The sequence below is a fragment of the Hippocampus bargibanti genome, linkage group LG09 (genome assembly GCF_051943395.1).
Source record: "Hippocampus bargibanti isolate YZ-2025 linkage group LG09, ASM5194339v1, whole genome shotgun sequence".
NCBI lineage: Eukaryota > Metazoa > Chordata > Actinopteri > Syngnathiformes > Syngnathidae > Hippocampus > Hippocampus bargibanti.
Genome location: NC_142742.1, coordinates 21,035,198 through 21,052,466, shown reverse-complemented (window position 1 = coordinate 21,052,466; position 17,269 = coordinate 21,035,198). Strand labels below are relative to the sequence as shown.

The following is a 17,269-nucleotide window of genomic DNA, read 5'->3' as shown; positions in this document are numbered from 1 at the left end:
ATTCTCCTCAACAGCCACGATTGCCCTGTGCTTCGTTCCGAGATCACAATTCTTTCGTTTCGCCATTGTTGAAGACACATGAGCTGCCGTCTGATACACACGAGCTGCCGTCTGAAAATGAAAATGGCGTCTGCTCGCGACAAAGTCACGTGACCAAGTCGACCAATGGCGTGACCAATGGCGTGTCACGAACCAAGTCATGTGACCAAGTCGACCAATGGCGAGGCCGATGGCGCGACTGATGGCGTGTATCGATATAAACATAGCAAGATGGCCGGCGGGAGATGAAAAAGAGCACCGTAGTAACCGGATTATCGTAATAACCATGAATGGTACTAAACGGAACTAATTATACATAAAAAAAACTAGAAATGTGCACGGGAAATGAAATTGGTATCGTAATAAGCAGTATTATCAATATAACCGATATCGATATAACGAGACTTTAGTGTATTTTATTCTGATCAAATTTTACAGAAATAAACATGACAGCAGGGTTCTAAATGAACTTTAATTGAATTTCCCATTACCAGCCAATCTGAATTATCATGAGTCATATTTTTTAATTTTATTTTATTGGTAGCTCTCTCACACTTTCCATATTCCTTTCTTGTGCTATTTGCACAAGAAATAAATAGCTGTTTACCTCACAGTGCAGAGGTCGTGAGTTCAAATTCCGCTCTGACCCGTGATTGGCTGGTAACCGGTTGAGGTTGTCCCCCACCTACGACCGGAAGACGGCTGGGGTAGGCTGGAGTAACCCCTTCAACCCTTGTGAGTATAAAGCAGATCAGAAAATGGATGGGTGGACATTCGCTGCCTTGGGTTAAAGGACAACCGACACCATTTTCCTAACTGACATCAGAAAAATGTAGCATCTAAAATACCCAAAACACGCAGGCTGATATTTTTAGTCAAATGCAAAACACAAATAAAAATGACTTAAAGCAGGGGTGTCAAAGTCATTTTTTGCCGCGGGCCACATTGTAGTTATGGTTTCCTCTCGAGGGCCGTTATGAATTTGGGGAACCCATTACAATGTTTAAATCCCTTCAAATATTACATATAGAGCACACAGCAAATTAATGAATAACTCGTTTTCAAATCTGAAGTCAGGAATAATGACTTGTATTGTGGTTGACATCCAAAAATATGAAATTTTGGCTCGGATTTTAGCAATCATCATGGAATTTAACAAGTTTGATTTGACTTTGACACCTGTGACTTAAAGTGTCCCAAAACTACTTCAAAATGACCTCGGAAATGGCGAGTTTCAGAAGGTCTCGCCCCCTTGTTCGTGACGTCACGCCAGGACGTCTTTGCGTTGCACTAGATTCTAGAATCAAAACAATGTCTTCTCAATATGCTTTCTTGTTACTCAACAAGTTATGAATATGATTCAAATAGTTCTGAAGAGGAAAGCATAAATGTTTGCAATCGATTAAAGAAGTCCTCCCATATCAATTCCAGCCGTCAGGACTCCAATGTAGCGTCCCAGAAAATGCACAAGATGGCGCCCAAGCTCCGTTGGAAATGGGCTGATTTGTCTGCTGGGAATTTGTGTCAACGAGTATCAATTAGTAGTCTTGGTGCAACACACGATTCACCATCGCATTATTTATGTTTCCCTTCTAATTTCGCCATCAACATGGATCAACACGAAGTTTTCAGACCAAACAATGTACCCAAAATGCATTGTGTGTCTCTTTCTCGGTCACGGGCGTTCCAGACGTGACGTCACGTCACGTCAGGCATTGTCATCAACTCGAAAACAAGACTTCCTGAATATTCAGCGTGAGTCTTAAAACGTAAAATATAGCTATATGCGGTAGAATCTTTGTAAAATATGCTCAGTAGAAGTCATTTGAAGTGATTTTACAAATTATGGACACAACTTGTCCGGAGGCGTCGGCTGTCATTTAAGCATCTCATCATTTAGTTACTTGTACCAGCATATTTTAGTAATTCAACCGGCGGGCATGTTCCGCCAACCCATGAGTCTGGCTGCCCCATTATTTTTCTTGTTTTTATTTTTGATAGGGACCATTTTGCTGCCACATTGCAATTAACAAGTGTGGTCCATTACAGCATTGATCAGGTCAAATCAAAGATCATATCGGCACTGTTTGTTTTAGGATACATATGCACACAATCTTGAAAATGAGTTTAAAGCGCAATCTCTCTTCGAACCTTCATCAGTGAAATCCATCCAATTGCCTGGTACACAAAGAAATACTACAGCATTGACAATGTCAATCAGGAGAATGGCACAAAATAATTAAATCCATCCATTTATCCATTTTTGGATTCGCTTTAACCTCACAAGGGTTTGGGGGTTACTGGAGCCTATTCCAGCCGTGTTCAGCAGTAGGCGGTTGACAGCCAATTGCCGAGCACACCAAGACGAACAACCATCCGCATTTGCACCTTGGGCCAATTTAGAGAGTTCAATCGGGCTGCCATGCACGTTTTTGGAATGTGGGAGGAAACAAGAGCACCCGGAGAAAACCCACGCAGGCCCTGAGAGAACACGACGCCAACTCCACACAGGAAGCCCGTGCCGGGATCAAACGCATGACCCGATGAAGAAATGGAAGTAGTGGTTGTGGTAGTAGTAGTAGTAGTAGTAGTCGTAGTAGTAGTAATAGTCGTAGTAGTATTTATAGCAACTACTGAGTGATGGCATGCTTGCAAATCACGTGGCATAGATTTACAGCAGGAATCTGCGCTATAAACTGCTTCTACCTTTGGCTGGATTCTAGTTCAAATAAGCCATTTTAAACTAAAAAGATCAACATATATAATTGGAATTTTCGTCCAATTGGAACTCATTCATTCAGTGCCGTCAGCAAGGGGTATGTTTGGAAAGTCACTCTAACACCCGACCACCACTCCCGAAGAAGTATTAATTCATTTTAATCAGCAGCTCATTGCTTGAACTGTTTCCACCTGTACTGCCTGATACAATACAATGCAATAAATATTGATTTATATTGCGCTTTAACAACAGCTGAAGCTGTAACAAAGCGCTCAACCTGGACAACTATCTTCTTCTTTTCCTTTCGGCTTTTCCCCCCAGGGGTCGCCACAGCGAATCAATGTCCTCCATCTATCCCGGTTTTGTGCATCCTCTTCTCTCACACCAGCTACCTTCATGTCCTCTTTGACCACATCCATAAACCTCCTCTTGGGTCTTCCTCTCGGTCTCCTGCCTGGCAGTTCAAGGCTCAGCATCCTTCTCCCAATATAGTCACTCTCTCTCTTCTCTGGACATGTCCAAACTATCTCAGTCTGGCCTCTCTGACTTTCTCTCCAAAGCCTCTAATATGAGTTGTCCCTCTAATGTACTCATTCCTGATCCTATCTAACCTGGTCACTCCCAAAGAAAACCTCAACATCTGCAGCTCTGCTACCTCCAGCTCTGCTTCCTATCTTTTCTTCAGTGCCACTGTCTCCAGTCCAAACATCATGGCTGGTCTCACCACTGTTTTATACACTTTTCTTTTCATTTTAGCTGAAACCCTTCTATCACACATCACACCTGACATTTTTCTCCAGCCGCTCCAGCCTGCCTGGACATGCTTCTTCACCTGTTTTCCACACTCTCCATTGCTCTGGACAGTTGACCCCAAGTACTTAAAATCCTCCACCTTCTTTATCTCTTATCCCTGTAGCATCACTTTGCACTTGGATTCCTCTCATTCACACACATATATTCCGTCTTGCTGCGACTGATCTTCATTCCTCTCCTTTCCAGGGCATATCTCCACATCTCTAGTTTCTCCGCCACCTGTTCCCTGTTCTCGCTACAGATCACAATGTCATCTGCAAACATCATGGTCCAAGGAAATTCTTGTCTAATACCGTCTGTCAACCTGTCCATCACCATAGCAAACAAGAAGGGGCTCAGAGCTGACCCCTGGTGGAGTCCCACCTCCACCTTGAATTCCTCAGTCATACCGACAGCACACTTCACAACTGTCTTACAGCATGATACATGTCTTGCACCGCTCTGACATACTTTTCCGTCACTGCAGACTTCCTCATGCAATGCCACAGCTCTTCTCTGGGCACCCTGTCATACGCTTTCTCCAGATCTACAAAGACACAATGCAATTCCGTCTGACCTTCTCTGTACTTCTCTATCAGCATTCTTAAGCAAACACTGCACCTGTCGTACTCTTTTTTTTGGCATGATGCCATACTGCTGCTCACAAATGTTCACTTCCACTCTTAGTCTAGCTTCAACTACTCTTTCCCAGAGTTTCATTGTATGGCTCATCAACTTTATTCCTCTGTAGTTAGTACAACTCTACACATCTCCTTTGGTCTTAAAAATGGGCACAAGTACACATTGTCTCCATTCTTCAGGCATCTGTTCACCATCTAAGATCCTGTTGAATCAGTCAGGAACACCACCGCCACCACTCCAAGACACTTCCATACCTCGATTGGTAAATCATCAGGCCCGAGTGCCTTTCCCCCCTTCATCCTCTTCAGCAAACTCCTCACTTCATCCTTGCTAATGTTTGCTACGTCTTGGTCAAACAACAGTCACATCTTCTACTCTTTGTTCCTTCTCATTTTCCTCAATCATCAATTCTTCAAAGTACTCTTTCCATCTTGCCATCACACTACTGGCACCTGTTAATACATTGCCATCTCTATCCTTAATCAACCGAACCTGCTGCAGGTCCTTACCATCTTTGTCGCTCTGTCTCGCCAGCCTGTAAAGATCAGTCTCACCTTCCTTGCTGTCCAGCCGAGCATACCAGTCATCATAGGCCTCTTGTTTGGCCTTTGCCACCTTTACTTTAACCGTGCGCTGCATCTCCTTGTACTGATGTCTACTCTCGTCCGTACTCTCAGTGTCCCACTTCTTCTTTGCTAACCTCTTTCAAGTACTTTCCGACCTGTGTCTCTGATTATGTTCGCTGTAGTTTGCCAGTCATCTGGAAGGACCTCTTGCCCTCCCAGTGCTTGTCTTTCCTCCTTCCTAAATGTCATGCAACACTCTTCCTTTTTCAACTTCCAACATTTTGTCCTCACTTCAGCCTTTGGTTTCTTCATCTTCCTCACTGCCAGCGTCATCCTACACACCACCAACCTATGCTGTCTGGCTACACTCTCACCAACCACTACTATGCAGTCACTGATTTCCTTTAGATGGCGCCGTTGACACAAAATGTAGTCTACCCTGTGTACTTCTGCCTCCACTCTTATAGGTCACTATGTTCCTGTCTCTTCTGAAAGAAAGTATTCACAATAGCCATTTCCATTCTCTTAGCAAAGTCAACCACCATCTGTCCTTCAGCGTTCCTCATCTGGAGTCAAAACCTGCCCATCACCTCCTCATCATCTTTGTTTCCTGCGCCACCATGTCCATTGATGTCTCCACCAATTACAACCCTCTCACTTCTCGGGATGTTCTGTATCATCAAAGTCCAACCAAAATTTCTCCTTCTCCACCAGCTCATCATTCTATCTGATACTCTTTTTACTTCTAAGACATTCCTAACAAACTCCTCTTTTAAGATAACCCCAACTCCATTCCTCTTTCTGTCTTCACTATGATAGAACAACTTAAACCCTGACCCTAAGCTTCTAGCCTTGCTCCCTTTGCCACCTGGTCTCCTGGACACACAGTATGTCTACCTTCCTTCTCTGCGTCATGTCAACCAGATCTCGACCTTTACCTGTCATTGTTCCTACATTCAAAGTTCCTACTCTTAGTTCTATACTCTTGGCGTTCCATTTCTCTCTTTTCCTCCGGGCACACCTCCCTCCTCTCCTTCTTCGACCAACAGTAGTCAATTTTCCACTGGCACCCTGAAGGTCGACAGTACCAATGGCGGCCGTTGTTAACCCGGGCCTCGACCGATCCGGTATGGGATTCAGAGGTTTGATTCGCATATTTGTTTTGGCAAACATTTTTACGTCGGATGCCCTTCCTGACACAACCCTCTGTATTTATCCGGGCTTGGGACCGGCACAATAAGACACTGGACTTGTGCCCCCTTGTGGCTACATTTCAACCTGGACAACTATCATATACAGGAAATAAAGCAGTCACAAAGATAATAATACATTTAATTTCAAGCGCCTTTCAGGAGACTTCACAATCAAAAAACAATACACAAAACAATAAAACCAAAAATAAAATGATAAATAATAAAATAGCTGATTGAACTAGACCAGGGGTCGGGAACCTTTTTGACTAAGAGAGCCATAAAAGTAAAATATTTAGAAAAGTTTTTCAGTGAGAGCCACACGCGCGTGCACACACACGCAAACACGCACGCACGCGCGGCCACTTTTCAACAAAATGTCAGAATGTATTATTTAAAATAACTTTGTGATAGTACTCACCGTTAACATGAATGGTTTTCCGTTCCTTGTGAAAAATCCAGCCAAACGATCGGAATGAAATTCAACTTGCCGGGTCCATAGGCGAAGTTACTGCTCGCTAGCCTGCACACGGCTCATAAGCTTCCACACTTGCTATCTGCAAATATAATTCTCGCAGAAGTATATTGATGCTAACATTAACATGGGGCTTGTTAAAATGTCACTGACATTCGACTTTTTCATCGATGGTATTGTGCATTGCAAATTATCAGAACCTTTTCTCTCCTCAAATGCGAATCATCCGGTGCATTCAAGATGAAGTGTACTCGTCAGGCTCATTTTAAGGGCCGTTTACCTGTTTCAACATGACGGCCACTATCCTCCAATCAAAATTGCGCTTTCCACCAACCGCAGCCCCAACAGGAAATGAAAAAACGAGAATATGTATTTTGTGTTATTGATGAGCCATATGCAATCATCAAAAGAGCCATATATGGTGTAGTGATGATCCGGCCTATAGTAGAAAGCACCACGGAGTAAAACTAAGATCAAGTCGGAGCTCTACTGTTCAGTGTCTCAGTATTTGTAAAATCTCCCCCAACCCTGTAAAAATGTGAATGGTTTTTTTTTTCGTGATAAATTTTTTCAGTGGTGTGATTTATCGTCTGAGAAATGCAACTGTTGAATGCCGCCTGAAACTGGGTTTCGGTGAGCCGAGATGATGCTACGACCTGACCCAGAATCCCGCCTAGACGCGATAATACCGTGGCGCCGGCGGGGCCACGGTATGGCCAAGGTTAGCGGCGGGGGGAGGTCTCCCCGTCGCGCAGAATGCCGCTCGACACTGGGCTGGGGTGCGCCCGGATGATGGGTGCACCCTCTCCTGTTACCTACACCGCATGCGAGCAAAAACTCGGTGCTAAATGACCTGCAAACGACCCGATTCTGGGTCAGGGTGTCGTAAGTAGCAGAGCAGCTCGATCGCTGCGATCTATTGAAAGTAATCCCTCGATCCAAACCGATCGTAAAAACTGACATCATTAAGTGGATAATATGTCGCGAAAAAGTGTCATTACCAAGGAGGATGTGTATATTGTGCTGGACAATGTTGTACTTGGAAATGAACTCAACCCTGAACGTGTGGAGAGAACTCGACATTCATGGCATCATCATCCCATTTTTTGCAGGAGAATAATCTCACCAACGAAGTCGACACAACAGCATGGGAGGAGCAGACATTCCTATCTCACGGGGCGCTTCTGGCCAAGAGCTGCCAAGCTGCCATGGAGCTGGCACATCATGATAAAAAGTCCCAAAAACTTGCTTACAAGTATGGCAAACACCTGTCGTTAGGCCACAAGGTAAGTTTAATATTTTTAGTCATGAGTGGAATACGGATGTGGAGATGAACGCAGAAGCAAGAACATAGTGGAAGGTCGCTGATGGTGTAGTGGTACACTTCCCTGACCTGTATATGAGAAGTGTGGGATCAGTGTGGGTGTGAATGGTTGTTTGTCTTTGTATGTACTCTGCAACTGACTGGCGAGTGGAGTCTGCCGTCTGCCCAAAGTCGGCTGGGATTTGTCACGGTTTGCATGGTGGTGATGGTGGTGGATCCCAAAAAAGCAGGCCGGAGGGAGTAGCAGGGTGTAATTGACAATTTGTATTAAATTACGTCAGCAGGAACAAAATCTGACAGGGTAAAGCAAACATACAATGACCCTACCCCGAATGGTCGTGCCGGGAGTCCTTTTAACTGCTACTGATTGGAATAACCAACACCTGTACAGCTGCAGGCAGGGCCCACAGCGCCACCCGTTGGTCAGCAACCAGAACGTCTTTATGTGGGACAGGAGATGTGAGACAATCTCTTTTCGTCAACTACTAAACTATAGCTGCGTGTTTGCTTTCAACATTTAGCTTGTAGTAGACATGCAAATTCCACCATTACGTCCCTAATCCACTGCTGAAAAGGACGCTTTGATCCTCTCCTCTTTCATCTCGAACTGCTTCATGTCACAAAGAGGGTACAGCAAGTGCTGAAGAATGAATGACTCTCTGTGTCTTTATGTTGTCATTATTTGTTTACTTTTTTGTGTTTTTTTACTTCAAGATGCTCTAGTATTTTGTTTTTCTACTTCTTTCTTTCCTTTCCTCTTCCTTTCATCACTTTGCTGCTGTGATGTGTAAATTTCTCCACAGCGATATGAATAAAGGTACATCCAATCCAATAAATTGACCCTCGATGACTGGTTGGCCCGAAGAGAGTAAGGATAGGGTACTGCACACCCCGTGACCCTTGGGAGAGTAACTGGATCAGAAAATGAATGAATAAATATCATGGGCTGTAGTAAGTCAGAGACAATCAACTTTGGAATTTTTTAAGGGTTTCCGTACAGTCCCAAATTAAAAAAAAAGAAAAATCAAAAACAGGTCAAAAGGTCTGGAGTGGCATTTGTGGCAGTGATGTCTCAATAACTCAGATCTTGGATTTCTTTTCGTTTTATTTCTTTTTCTTCAATTTTTAGGTCCAATCCTGAGTTGTTCAGTTTTACTGAGCTCACTTCCAGTAATGCACTTTTATATTCAACCCTCATTGTGTGTGCTGGTCTGTGCTCCTACAGGGGGTCCCAGCATGGTTTCGCATTGAAATGGGTCATTTTAAGAACGATTTGCCTCATGCATGCTGTGTTAGTTACAAGAACGTTCATCATGCTTGTCTCAATGAGGGTCACCTGGGGTGCAACCAGGCATTGTTTAATTCATTGGATTTGTTAAATTGCCATACTTTCCTTCATGCAGCTAAACTCCGACCTGCAGCCATTTATGAAGAGAAATGTGGGAGAGCAGGTGTCCTTCAGTTTCAGCGCCGCCCCTGTGGTTTTTCACCGTTACGTCGTTGGCCCGGAGCGATGGCAGCAGCAACTGCAGCAGGTAATGTAGGACATTGGCACACGTACAGCAACCGCAACAAATTCTATTCTAATACAGGTAACATCCGACTTACGACCGAGTTCCATTCCGACCAAAGGGTCGTAAGTCAAAATGGTCGTAAGTTGAAATCCATTCAAAATGTTGAATAGAGACTCAGCTAAATGACTCGCAAACTCCTCCCCTCTGGTGCTAATTGCACGGTCGATTGCTGTGTGAGAGTGTGATGCTGGCTAGCTGGCCAAAATTGTCATACAGGTTGCCGGCCTGCTCGTGCGCTGCGGTGCCAGGCGTAGAATTAAGATTTTAAAAATAGGGTCTGGAGGTCGTGGTCGTAAGTATGGGTGGTCGTAAATCAAGCTGGTCGTAAGTCGGATGTTACCTGTATTACCACAATGGTGCGCTGATCTTCTTTTCTGTCACACAAAAATGTGACCTTACATCCACATTATTTTTTCTTCATTAGGCAAAAACTATGAGAAACCAGCTGGATTATTCCAAGGTAAGCACTGTAGCCTGTGTTTCTTCCTCAATGATCTTTTGATGATAAAAGCCACCAAATAGTCTTGAGACGTCATTTCACTGCAATTTATTTCAAAGTGAGCAAGGTTTGAAAGTAGGGAACTCATAGGAGGTCGGGGGTGTTGCAGGAGTTATTTAGTCCTGTCTGAAACCAGAGCAGGATAGATTAGTTACTAAGGCCTATTTGTGGAAGAGACATTGAGGCTCGAAGACACTGGCATTGTGGGAGAATCTCCTTCAGTTGGAAAGGACACATAGTGAGAAGTTATATGCGGAGTTTGCATGAAAGCAGAAAGTCATGTGACATCACCCTTTTGGCGGACATTAGCTAGCTTGTCCAACAGGAAGCAGAATGACCTTGGTTTTAAAGATGGTTCTTCCTCCATCCACCAATAGCACATGGACAGTATTTCACAAAATGTCTTCTGTGGTTTAAACCAAAGTAACCAACTTTCTCAAACAAAGAATGTCAACAGTGGCAATATTCTTCCATCTACCCGTTCTTTTCATATAATGCTTATCCTCATTAGGCAGAGCCGAGAAAAAGTGCCTTTTCTGTGTCTATCCTCACGTTGCAAAGAGAAGAGCAGTGGATATTATTATAGGTATAAAAGGGTGGGGCCTCAAAGGGGGAATATTATGGAAAATCCATTCATCCATCCATTTTCCGTACCGCTTATTCCTCATTAGGGTCGCGGGGGGGTGCTAGAGCCTATCCCAGGTGTCTTCGGGCACAAGGCGGGGGACACCCTGAATTGGTTGCCGGCCAATCGCAGGGCACACAAAGACATACAACAGTCACTCTCACACTCACACCTAGGGACAATTTCAAGTGTTCAATTTGCATGCCATGCATGTTTTTGGAATGTGGGAGAAACCGGAGGACCTGGAGAAAACCCACGCAGACCGGGGGAGAACATGCAAACTCCACACAGGAGGGCTGGAGCGGGACGCATTGTGAAGCCGGCGTGCTAACCACTTGACTACCTGGCCGCCCCATTATGGAAAATCGACTTTTTAATTTGTATGTACAAACAATTGGATCCCTGCAGTCACCTAGTGTGAAATTAAATAGCCAAGTGAATCTGCAATGGTATGTCAGTTTTTTAATGCGTATGCCATTGTGCAATTTCCTATTACCCAACTCAATAGGAGTTTTTTTAACAAAGACTTCACAGCTGGGGTCAAAGTTCAAGAGCAAAAGAAGCACTTTATCATGAGCACTTTTAACGCTAAAGCCAAAAGGAGAACAGCGGTGAAATGTGAGGTAACAATCGATTCTGACCGTAATTCTACAATAGTGTTCAGCTAATTTTGAAGTGGGAATGAGGCGTGTGGACTGCATTCATTGGCAATTGTGATTTGCTCGCTTGGTGATGTGCTGTATCAATCAGTGGTGGAGTAAGAGAATCTTTGTCATGTTTGGCCACTTTAAGTTACCGTAATGAACAGCATTAGACACTTGACACTATTACCTGCCAGTTTACCACCACAATAATATGGAAGCTAATATTTTAAAGTTAAATCACTATTATGAAATGTGTCCTATTGTTGCATGAATAGGAGTATGGTTTACGACTCATCGCTCAGTCCTACTGGAAACGATAGGTATTTTCTGCCTTATACCCCTTGGTATTTTCTGCACATTAATCTGCTTTGGATTATAAAGTGCACCTACAATGAATCGATGAGAAGGTTTCTTCAGCCGTCATCTGTACAAAAGTGAAGGTTTCGGACGTTTCGCCTCCTATCCAAGAGGCTTCGTCAGCGAACTAAAGTCTGACTGGTCGTATCGGCCCCATTTATATATCCCTAATGTCCAGACCTGGTGGCGCCGGACACAGCTATGATAGGTCCCTACTCTCAGGTTGGGGGATTGTTCCTTAGGAACAATCAGTGGGGCCAAAGGGGGGGGTCCCGCGCCCCCCCCAACCTGAGAGTAGGGACCTATCATAGCTGTGTCCGGCGCCACCAGGTCTGGACATTAGGGATATATAAATGGGGCCGATACGACCAGTCAGACTTTAGTTCGCTGACGAAGCCTCTTGGATAGGAGGCGAAACGTCCGAAACCTTCACTTTTGTACAGATGACGGCTGAAGAAACCTTCTCATCGATGGACCACTCCTGTACGACTGAGAGCTTACACAGACGTATTGCCACCTACAATGAATTAACTATTTAAACACATATATATATATTTAAACAATATATCTGGTGCGCTGCATCATAAGGTGCATGAAATAGAAACTACAGTAGTGGCTGCGGTTGTGCTATGCATCCACGAGATGGTGTTACACTAAAAGGAACACAATTTAATACAGCTTTATATAGAACAGGGGTGGCCAACCCGCGGCTCACGATTTGGATTCGGCTCTTGGGATGGTTCATGTGACAATAATAATAGATTTCATTTTAAGCGCCTTTCAAAGCTGTCAAGGACACTTTACAGTCACAGATAAGCATAGGTACTATCATAAATAAATATATATATCAGAAATAATAATATATATCAAGAAGAATTTTAAAATTGATTCTATATTTCAAGCGTCGAAAACGCCTCCGCGGTGGTGGCACTGACGTTCAAACAATGGCACTATGTACAGTAGCATTTACTATGTCAGCCCATCATCAATTCCGTTGCTTGATTGACATTCAGGGCAGCCAGTCAGATGACAACTCAATTACCTCGTATGCGAAGCACAAATCATCCCTGATTTTGAGGCAGTGGTGCACAATAGTCAATTGTGATCGACCAGGAGCCAGCAGACAGGTCCCAAGTTGGGAGGAGGAAATGGAAATGTATTTAATCAAGAATTGTTGCTCTTTGGTAACAAGCCGACATTTAAGTGCATCCACAACATTGCACACTGCAGTTTGCAAGTTATACGCTGTGACGTGCAAGTGAAAAGAATCTCTTCTCAATTGATCATGTGCCAGGGTGAATCTGAGTACTTTTATTGAGGAAGATGAAGAACAGCCCACAGTGCTTTCCGCATCTTGAATTCATGAAATAAAACACCCACAGCAAAAAGAAATGCCTCTGCATCAAGTTCAAACAGGCTGTGGATGAGCAAAGGTTGGTCAGGGCTAATTTGACCTGTGTTGTGTATGTTCATCTTCCATTATGAAAATCACGAAGGAAATATAAATACAGGTAACATCCAAAGGGTCGTAAGTCGAAATCCATTCAAAATGTTGAATAGAGATTGGGAGGCGAAATGACTTGCAAACTCCCCCTCTTAAAATGTTAAAAATAGGGTCTGGAAGTCGTGGTCGTAAGTATGGGTGGTCGTAAGTCGAGCCGGTCGTAAGTCGGATGTTACCTGTACTGTGTGCATCCATTTTTTTTATTTTTTAATCTAAGTGATATATGTATGATAGGACAGTCGGATTATTGCTGTTGTTGTATTGTTGAGGGTCTGATTGTTTTTTTATTTTTATTTAACAATTATTTTAATTTGTATTTATATACCATACATGTGAGCAGGAGCAGCACATATATGTCTCCAAACAGAGATCCTGGGTTCGATTCTGGGCCCCAGCCTTCCTGTGTGAGCTTTGTATATTCTCCCCGTGCCTGCATGGGTTTTTCCGGTTTCCTCCCACATTACAAAAACATGCCTGGCAGGTTAATGGAAATAAGTGAAATTGTAAGCATGAATGGTTGTTCCTCTCTGTATGATCGGCAATTGCCGGGCAACCAGTTCAAAGTCTACCCCACCTGCTGCCCAAAGACTACGCAGATAGACTACACTGCTCACGCGACCTGCGTCAGGACATACACGTGACCCCCATATTTTATGTTTTTTTAGTCATTTCAAATAATATACTGCGTACTACAACTTTTGTATGTAGGTATGTGAGTGTAAGTGGCTCAGATAAGCGGCTTGGATAACGAATAGATAAGTGAGCAGATGTATCAATTCCTGGTCGAAGTTGGATTGTATGAATCCACTCTCAATAAAAATACATTGTCAAAAAACACCAAGACCAAGACACCCACGAGAACCGTTAGAATGACACAGGTGTCACTCTGACTCAAACACACAATTGGTGTTATCCTGACAATTTTGTAACTCACTCATCACAATTATTGTGTAGAGCAGGGGTGTCAAACATACGGCATATATATATAAATATATATATATATATATATATATATATATATATATATATATATATATATATATATATATATATATGTTTTATGCCGTATGTTTGACACCCCTGCTCTACACAATAATACCTCGGTTCTCGACCATAATTCATTCCAGGACCCTGTTCGAAAAGCGATTTGTTCGAACACCAAAACGATCTCTTTGCTCCTGTCACTTGCGAGTTGACAGCGGGGGGCGGGGCTGCCTCTCCCGGCCGCCCTCCACCTGCTGTCAATTCTCTAATCACGGACATGGGGCATTTATACGGTTCGCGATCACCTCGCCAATGCCGGATGATTGACTCACCTCGCCACCGTACCTGGAGTCTTCCTTCGATGCGCGAGTGCATCCGGTCCGAGGTATTTTCCCTCCGTCCCGTAAATGTATGTCATCTTCTGGGATTGCGTAATTTTGCACCCTCGTGTGCCATTTGCTTTTTGGCATAGTAAGCGTCGGATCAACCCCTGCCTTCTTACTCGCTGTGTTTTCTTTTATTTGTGAATACACATCCTGCTTGGTTAGTACGTCTGCCGCCGGGATCCCAAACATTCCACTACGTTCCGACGAGTCAGCTGCCGTCACTCTCGCTCGGAACGTGACAGCTACGGATGACTCAGCTACAGGATGTTCTTTTCTCTTTATATATCTATCCAATGACACTTGCTCTCACTCCCACAACCACATCACTAAATTTCACAGCCTCCTTATACTTTAATATCGTACTGATCGTAGATTTCGCCATGCTGTGTAGGTGTACGAATAGTTTTAGCCCCTAATCATGCCTCCAAAGAAAGTAAGTGCTGCTAAAAATGACCAAAAAAAAGTAGTGCGTACAACTATTGCATTTAAGAGAGAAATAATCGCAAAATATGAAGGAGGTGTGCGAGTGTCTGATCTGGCTAGGGAATACAGCATGGCGAAATCTACAATGGATGGTACAAGAGATGGTTTCGGTGTTCGAACAAATCGCTTTTTGAACAGGGTCCTGGAACGAATTATGTTCGAGAACCGAGGTATCACTGTACTTTCTTTGGAGGCATGATTGGGGGCTAAAACTCTTCGTATACCTATATTAAACGCTAGAGCAAAACGCAGCACGTCCGCAAGTGACTACAGTTGGTCACGGAGAGAGCGATACACCCGTACGCCGCTCAGCACCCCACCCTCGCGTACGCACTCACGCGTCGTATTGGCGTTCGAACACCGATTTGTTCGAACTGTGAGACGTTCGAAAACCGAGGTTCCAGTGTGTGTGTGTGTGTGTGTGTGTGTCTGTGTGTATATATATATGTTTATATATGTTTGACCAAACCATATGCATATATGTTTCAAGTTTTTTCAGTTGAGTATCCAGCGGCAAAAACAGTGCTACAAACAACAAACATGACTACTAAAAACAACAATGGTTTGCTCTCTCAACAGCTTTTGGCAGCGGTTAAGTCAGAGAAAGGCATGAGCTTGGCGGTCAATTTATGCTGTTACCATGGCAACAGGGCTCTGGAGGCTATCCAGGCTTTCCCCTCATCCGAGGCTCGTTCTGCTTTGGAAAACATTGCCTCTGCCATCACCAAATTTTGACCAGGATTCACTTGAATATGTGCATGCACGCACACACGCACACACACACACACACACACACACACACACACACACACACACACACACACACACACGTCATTTAAAGGACAACCGACACCAAACGTTTTATAGCATCTAAAATACCCAAAACACGCAGGCTGATATTTTAGTCAAATGAAAAACACCAATAAAAATTACTTAATGTCCAAAAATTACTTCAAAGTTTCAGAAGGTCCCACCCCCTTGTTTGTGACGTCACGCTAAGACGTCTTGCTTTGCTCGAGAATCAAAGCAATGGTTTCAGATTCGGAGAAGATGCTTTCTTGTTCCAGAAGATGCTGTCTTGTTCCAGTTATTCCAGTTATGAATATGATTCAAATAGTTCTGAAGAGGCAAGCATCAATGTTTGCAATCGATTTAAGAAGGTATTACGTGTCATTTTGAGGCATCTGGACTGAAATGTAGCATCCCTGAAAATGCACAATATGGGGCCCATTATGTTGGATATGGGCTGATTTGTCTGCTGGAAATTTGTGTCAGCTCGTATCAAATAGTAGTCTTGGTGCAACACACAACGATTCACCATTGCGTTATTTACGTGTTTCCCTCCTAATTTCACCATCAACACTGATCAACACGAAGTTTTCAGACCAAACAAAGTACCCAAAAATGCATTCTCTGTCGCTTTCTCGGTCAGTGACAATACCTCTCGTGACAGTGACAATACCTCCCGTGATGTCACGGTAGGTATCGTCACCAAATCAAAAACAAGACTTCCTGAATATTCAGCACGAATCTTAAAACGTAAAATATAGCTATATGTGGCGGAATATTTGTAAAATACGCTCAGTAGAAGTCATTTGAAGGGATTTTACACATTATGGACACAACTCGTTCGGAGGCGTCGGTTGTCCTTTAAAGGTAAAACCCAAATGGTCCTTTTGTGCCAAGGCTAACAAAGGGAGAACAACAGAACTGTTTACTTCTGTAAACAACCAACCAGACCGGGTGCTGTCTCACCTACTGCTGAGCTAATCTGTGAATGTGTTGCAACAGCATAGAGCAAAAAAATAAATACAAAATTAAAAACTTGCCCTCGACTTGTTAATAAACCTCTTTGTTGTTGTTGTTGCTGCCATGGTTATCTGCAGCAAAAATTACAGTTGGAAAATGAATCCTGTAAGGCATTGGGTGTTAGACTTCCCTTTTGCCGTGGGTCACATTGTAGTTACGGGCTCTGACTTTGACAACTGTTCTGTAAGGAATGATTTGAAATGCCAAAGTTTGAGAGCTGTCAGAATACATTTTGCTATTCTTTGCAGTTTAGGTATGCTTTTTATTTCTTCAGAAAGAGGGGGAGGTTTAATATACATCAGTCGTTAAGTGATGGAGGATTCAATAAATGGAAGTGAGTTGTGGTTTTTGCAGACTACTCGACTCGTCACTTTTACAACTACGCGATAACGCTTGATAATAATGATGATAATAATAATAATAATAATAATAATAATAATAAATTTCATTTATAAGTGCTTTTCAAAACTCTCAAGGTCACTTTACAGTCACAGGATCAGTTTTTCTGCGGGTGAGCAGCGGCAGTCACATGCACCAGCGTTCACTCAACCCGGAATAACTCAGATAGAAAGTTTGCTGGCCAGCTAATGGATAACTAATGGATAGCTTGCTAGCTTGTTAGATAGCTAATATATAGCAAATAGATAGCTAGCTAGG

The 17,269-nt window shown here is 43.3% G+C and overlaps 1 protein-coding gene across 1 annotated transcript in view; it reads left to right on the top strand.

Annotated features, from left to right (window-relative positions):
- Window positions 1–16,632, top strand: part of pdss2 (prenyl (decaprenyl) diphosphate synthase, subunit 2) — a 59,594-nt gene extending 42,962 nt beyond the window's left edge. The window contains exons 5-8 of the mRNA XM_089004386.1: window positions 7,536–7,709; window positions 9,151–9,282; window positions 9,746–9,781; window positions 15,383–16,632. Coding sequence (XP_088860512.1) covers window positions 7,536–7,709; window positions 9,151–9,282; window positions 9,746–9,781; window positions 15,383–15,538 — 498 coding nt within the window. The 3' untranslated portion in view covers window positions 15,539–16,632. The remainder of the gene's footprint in view (window positions 1–7,535; window positions 7,710–9,150; window positions 9,283–9,745; window positions 9,782–15,382) is intronic.
- The last annotated feature ends 637 nt before the right edge of the window (window positions 16,633–17,269 follow it).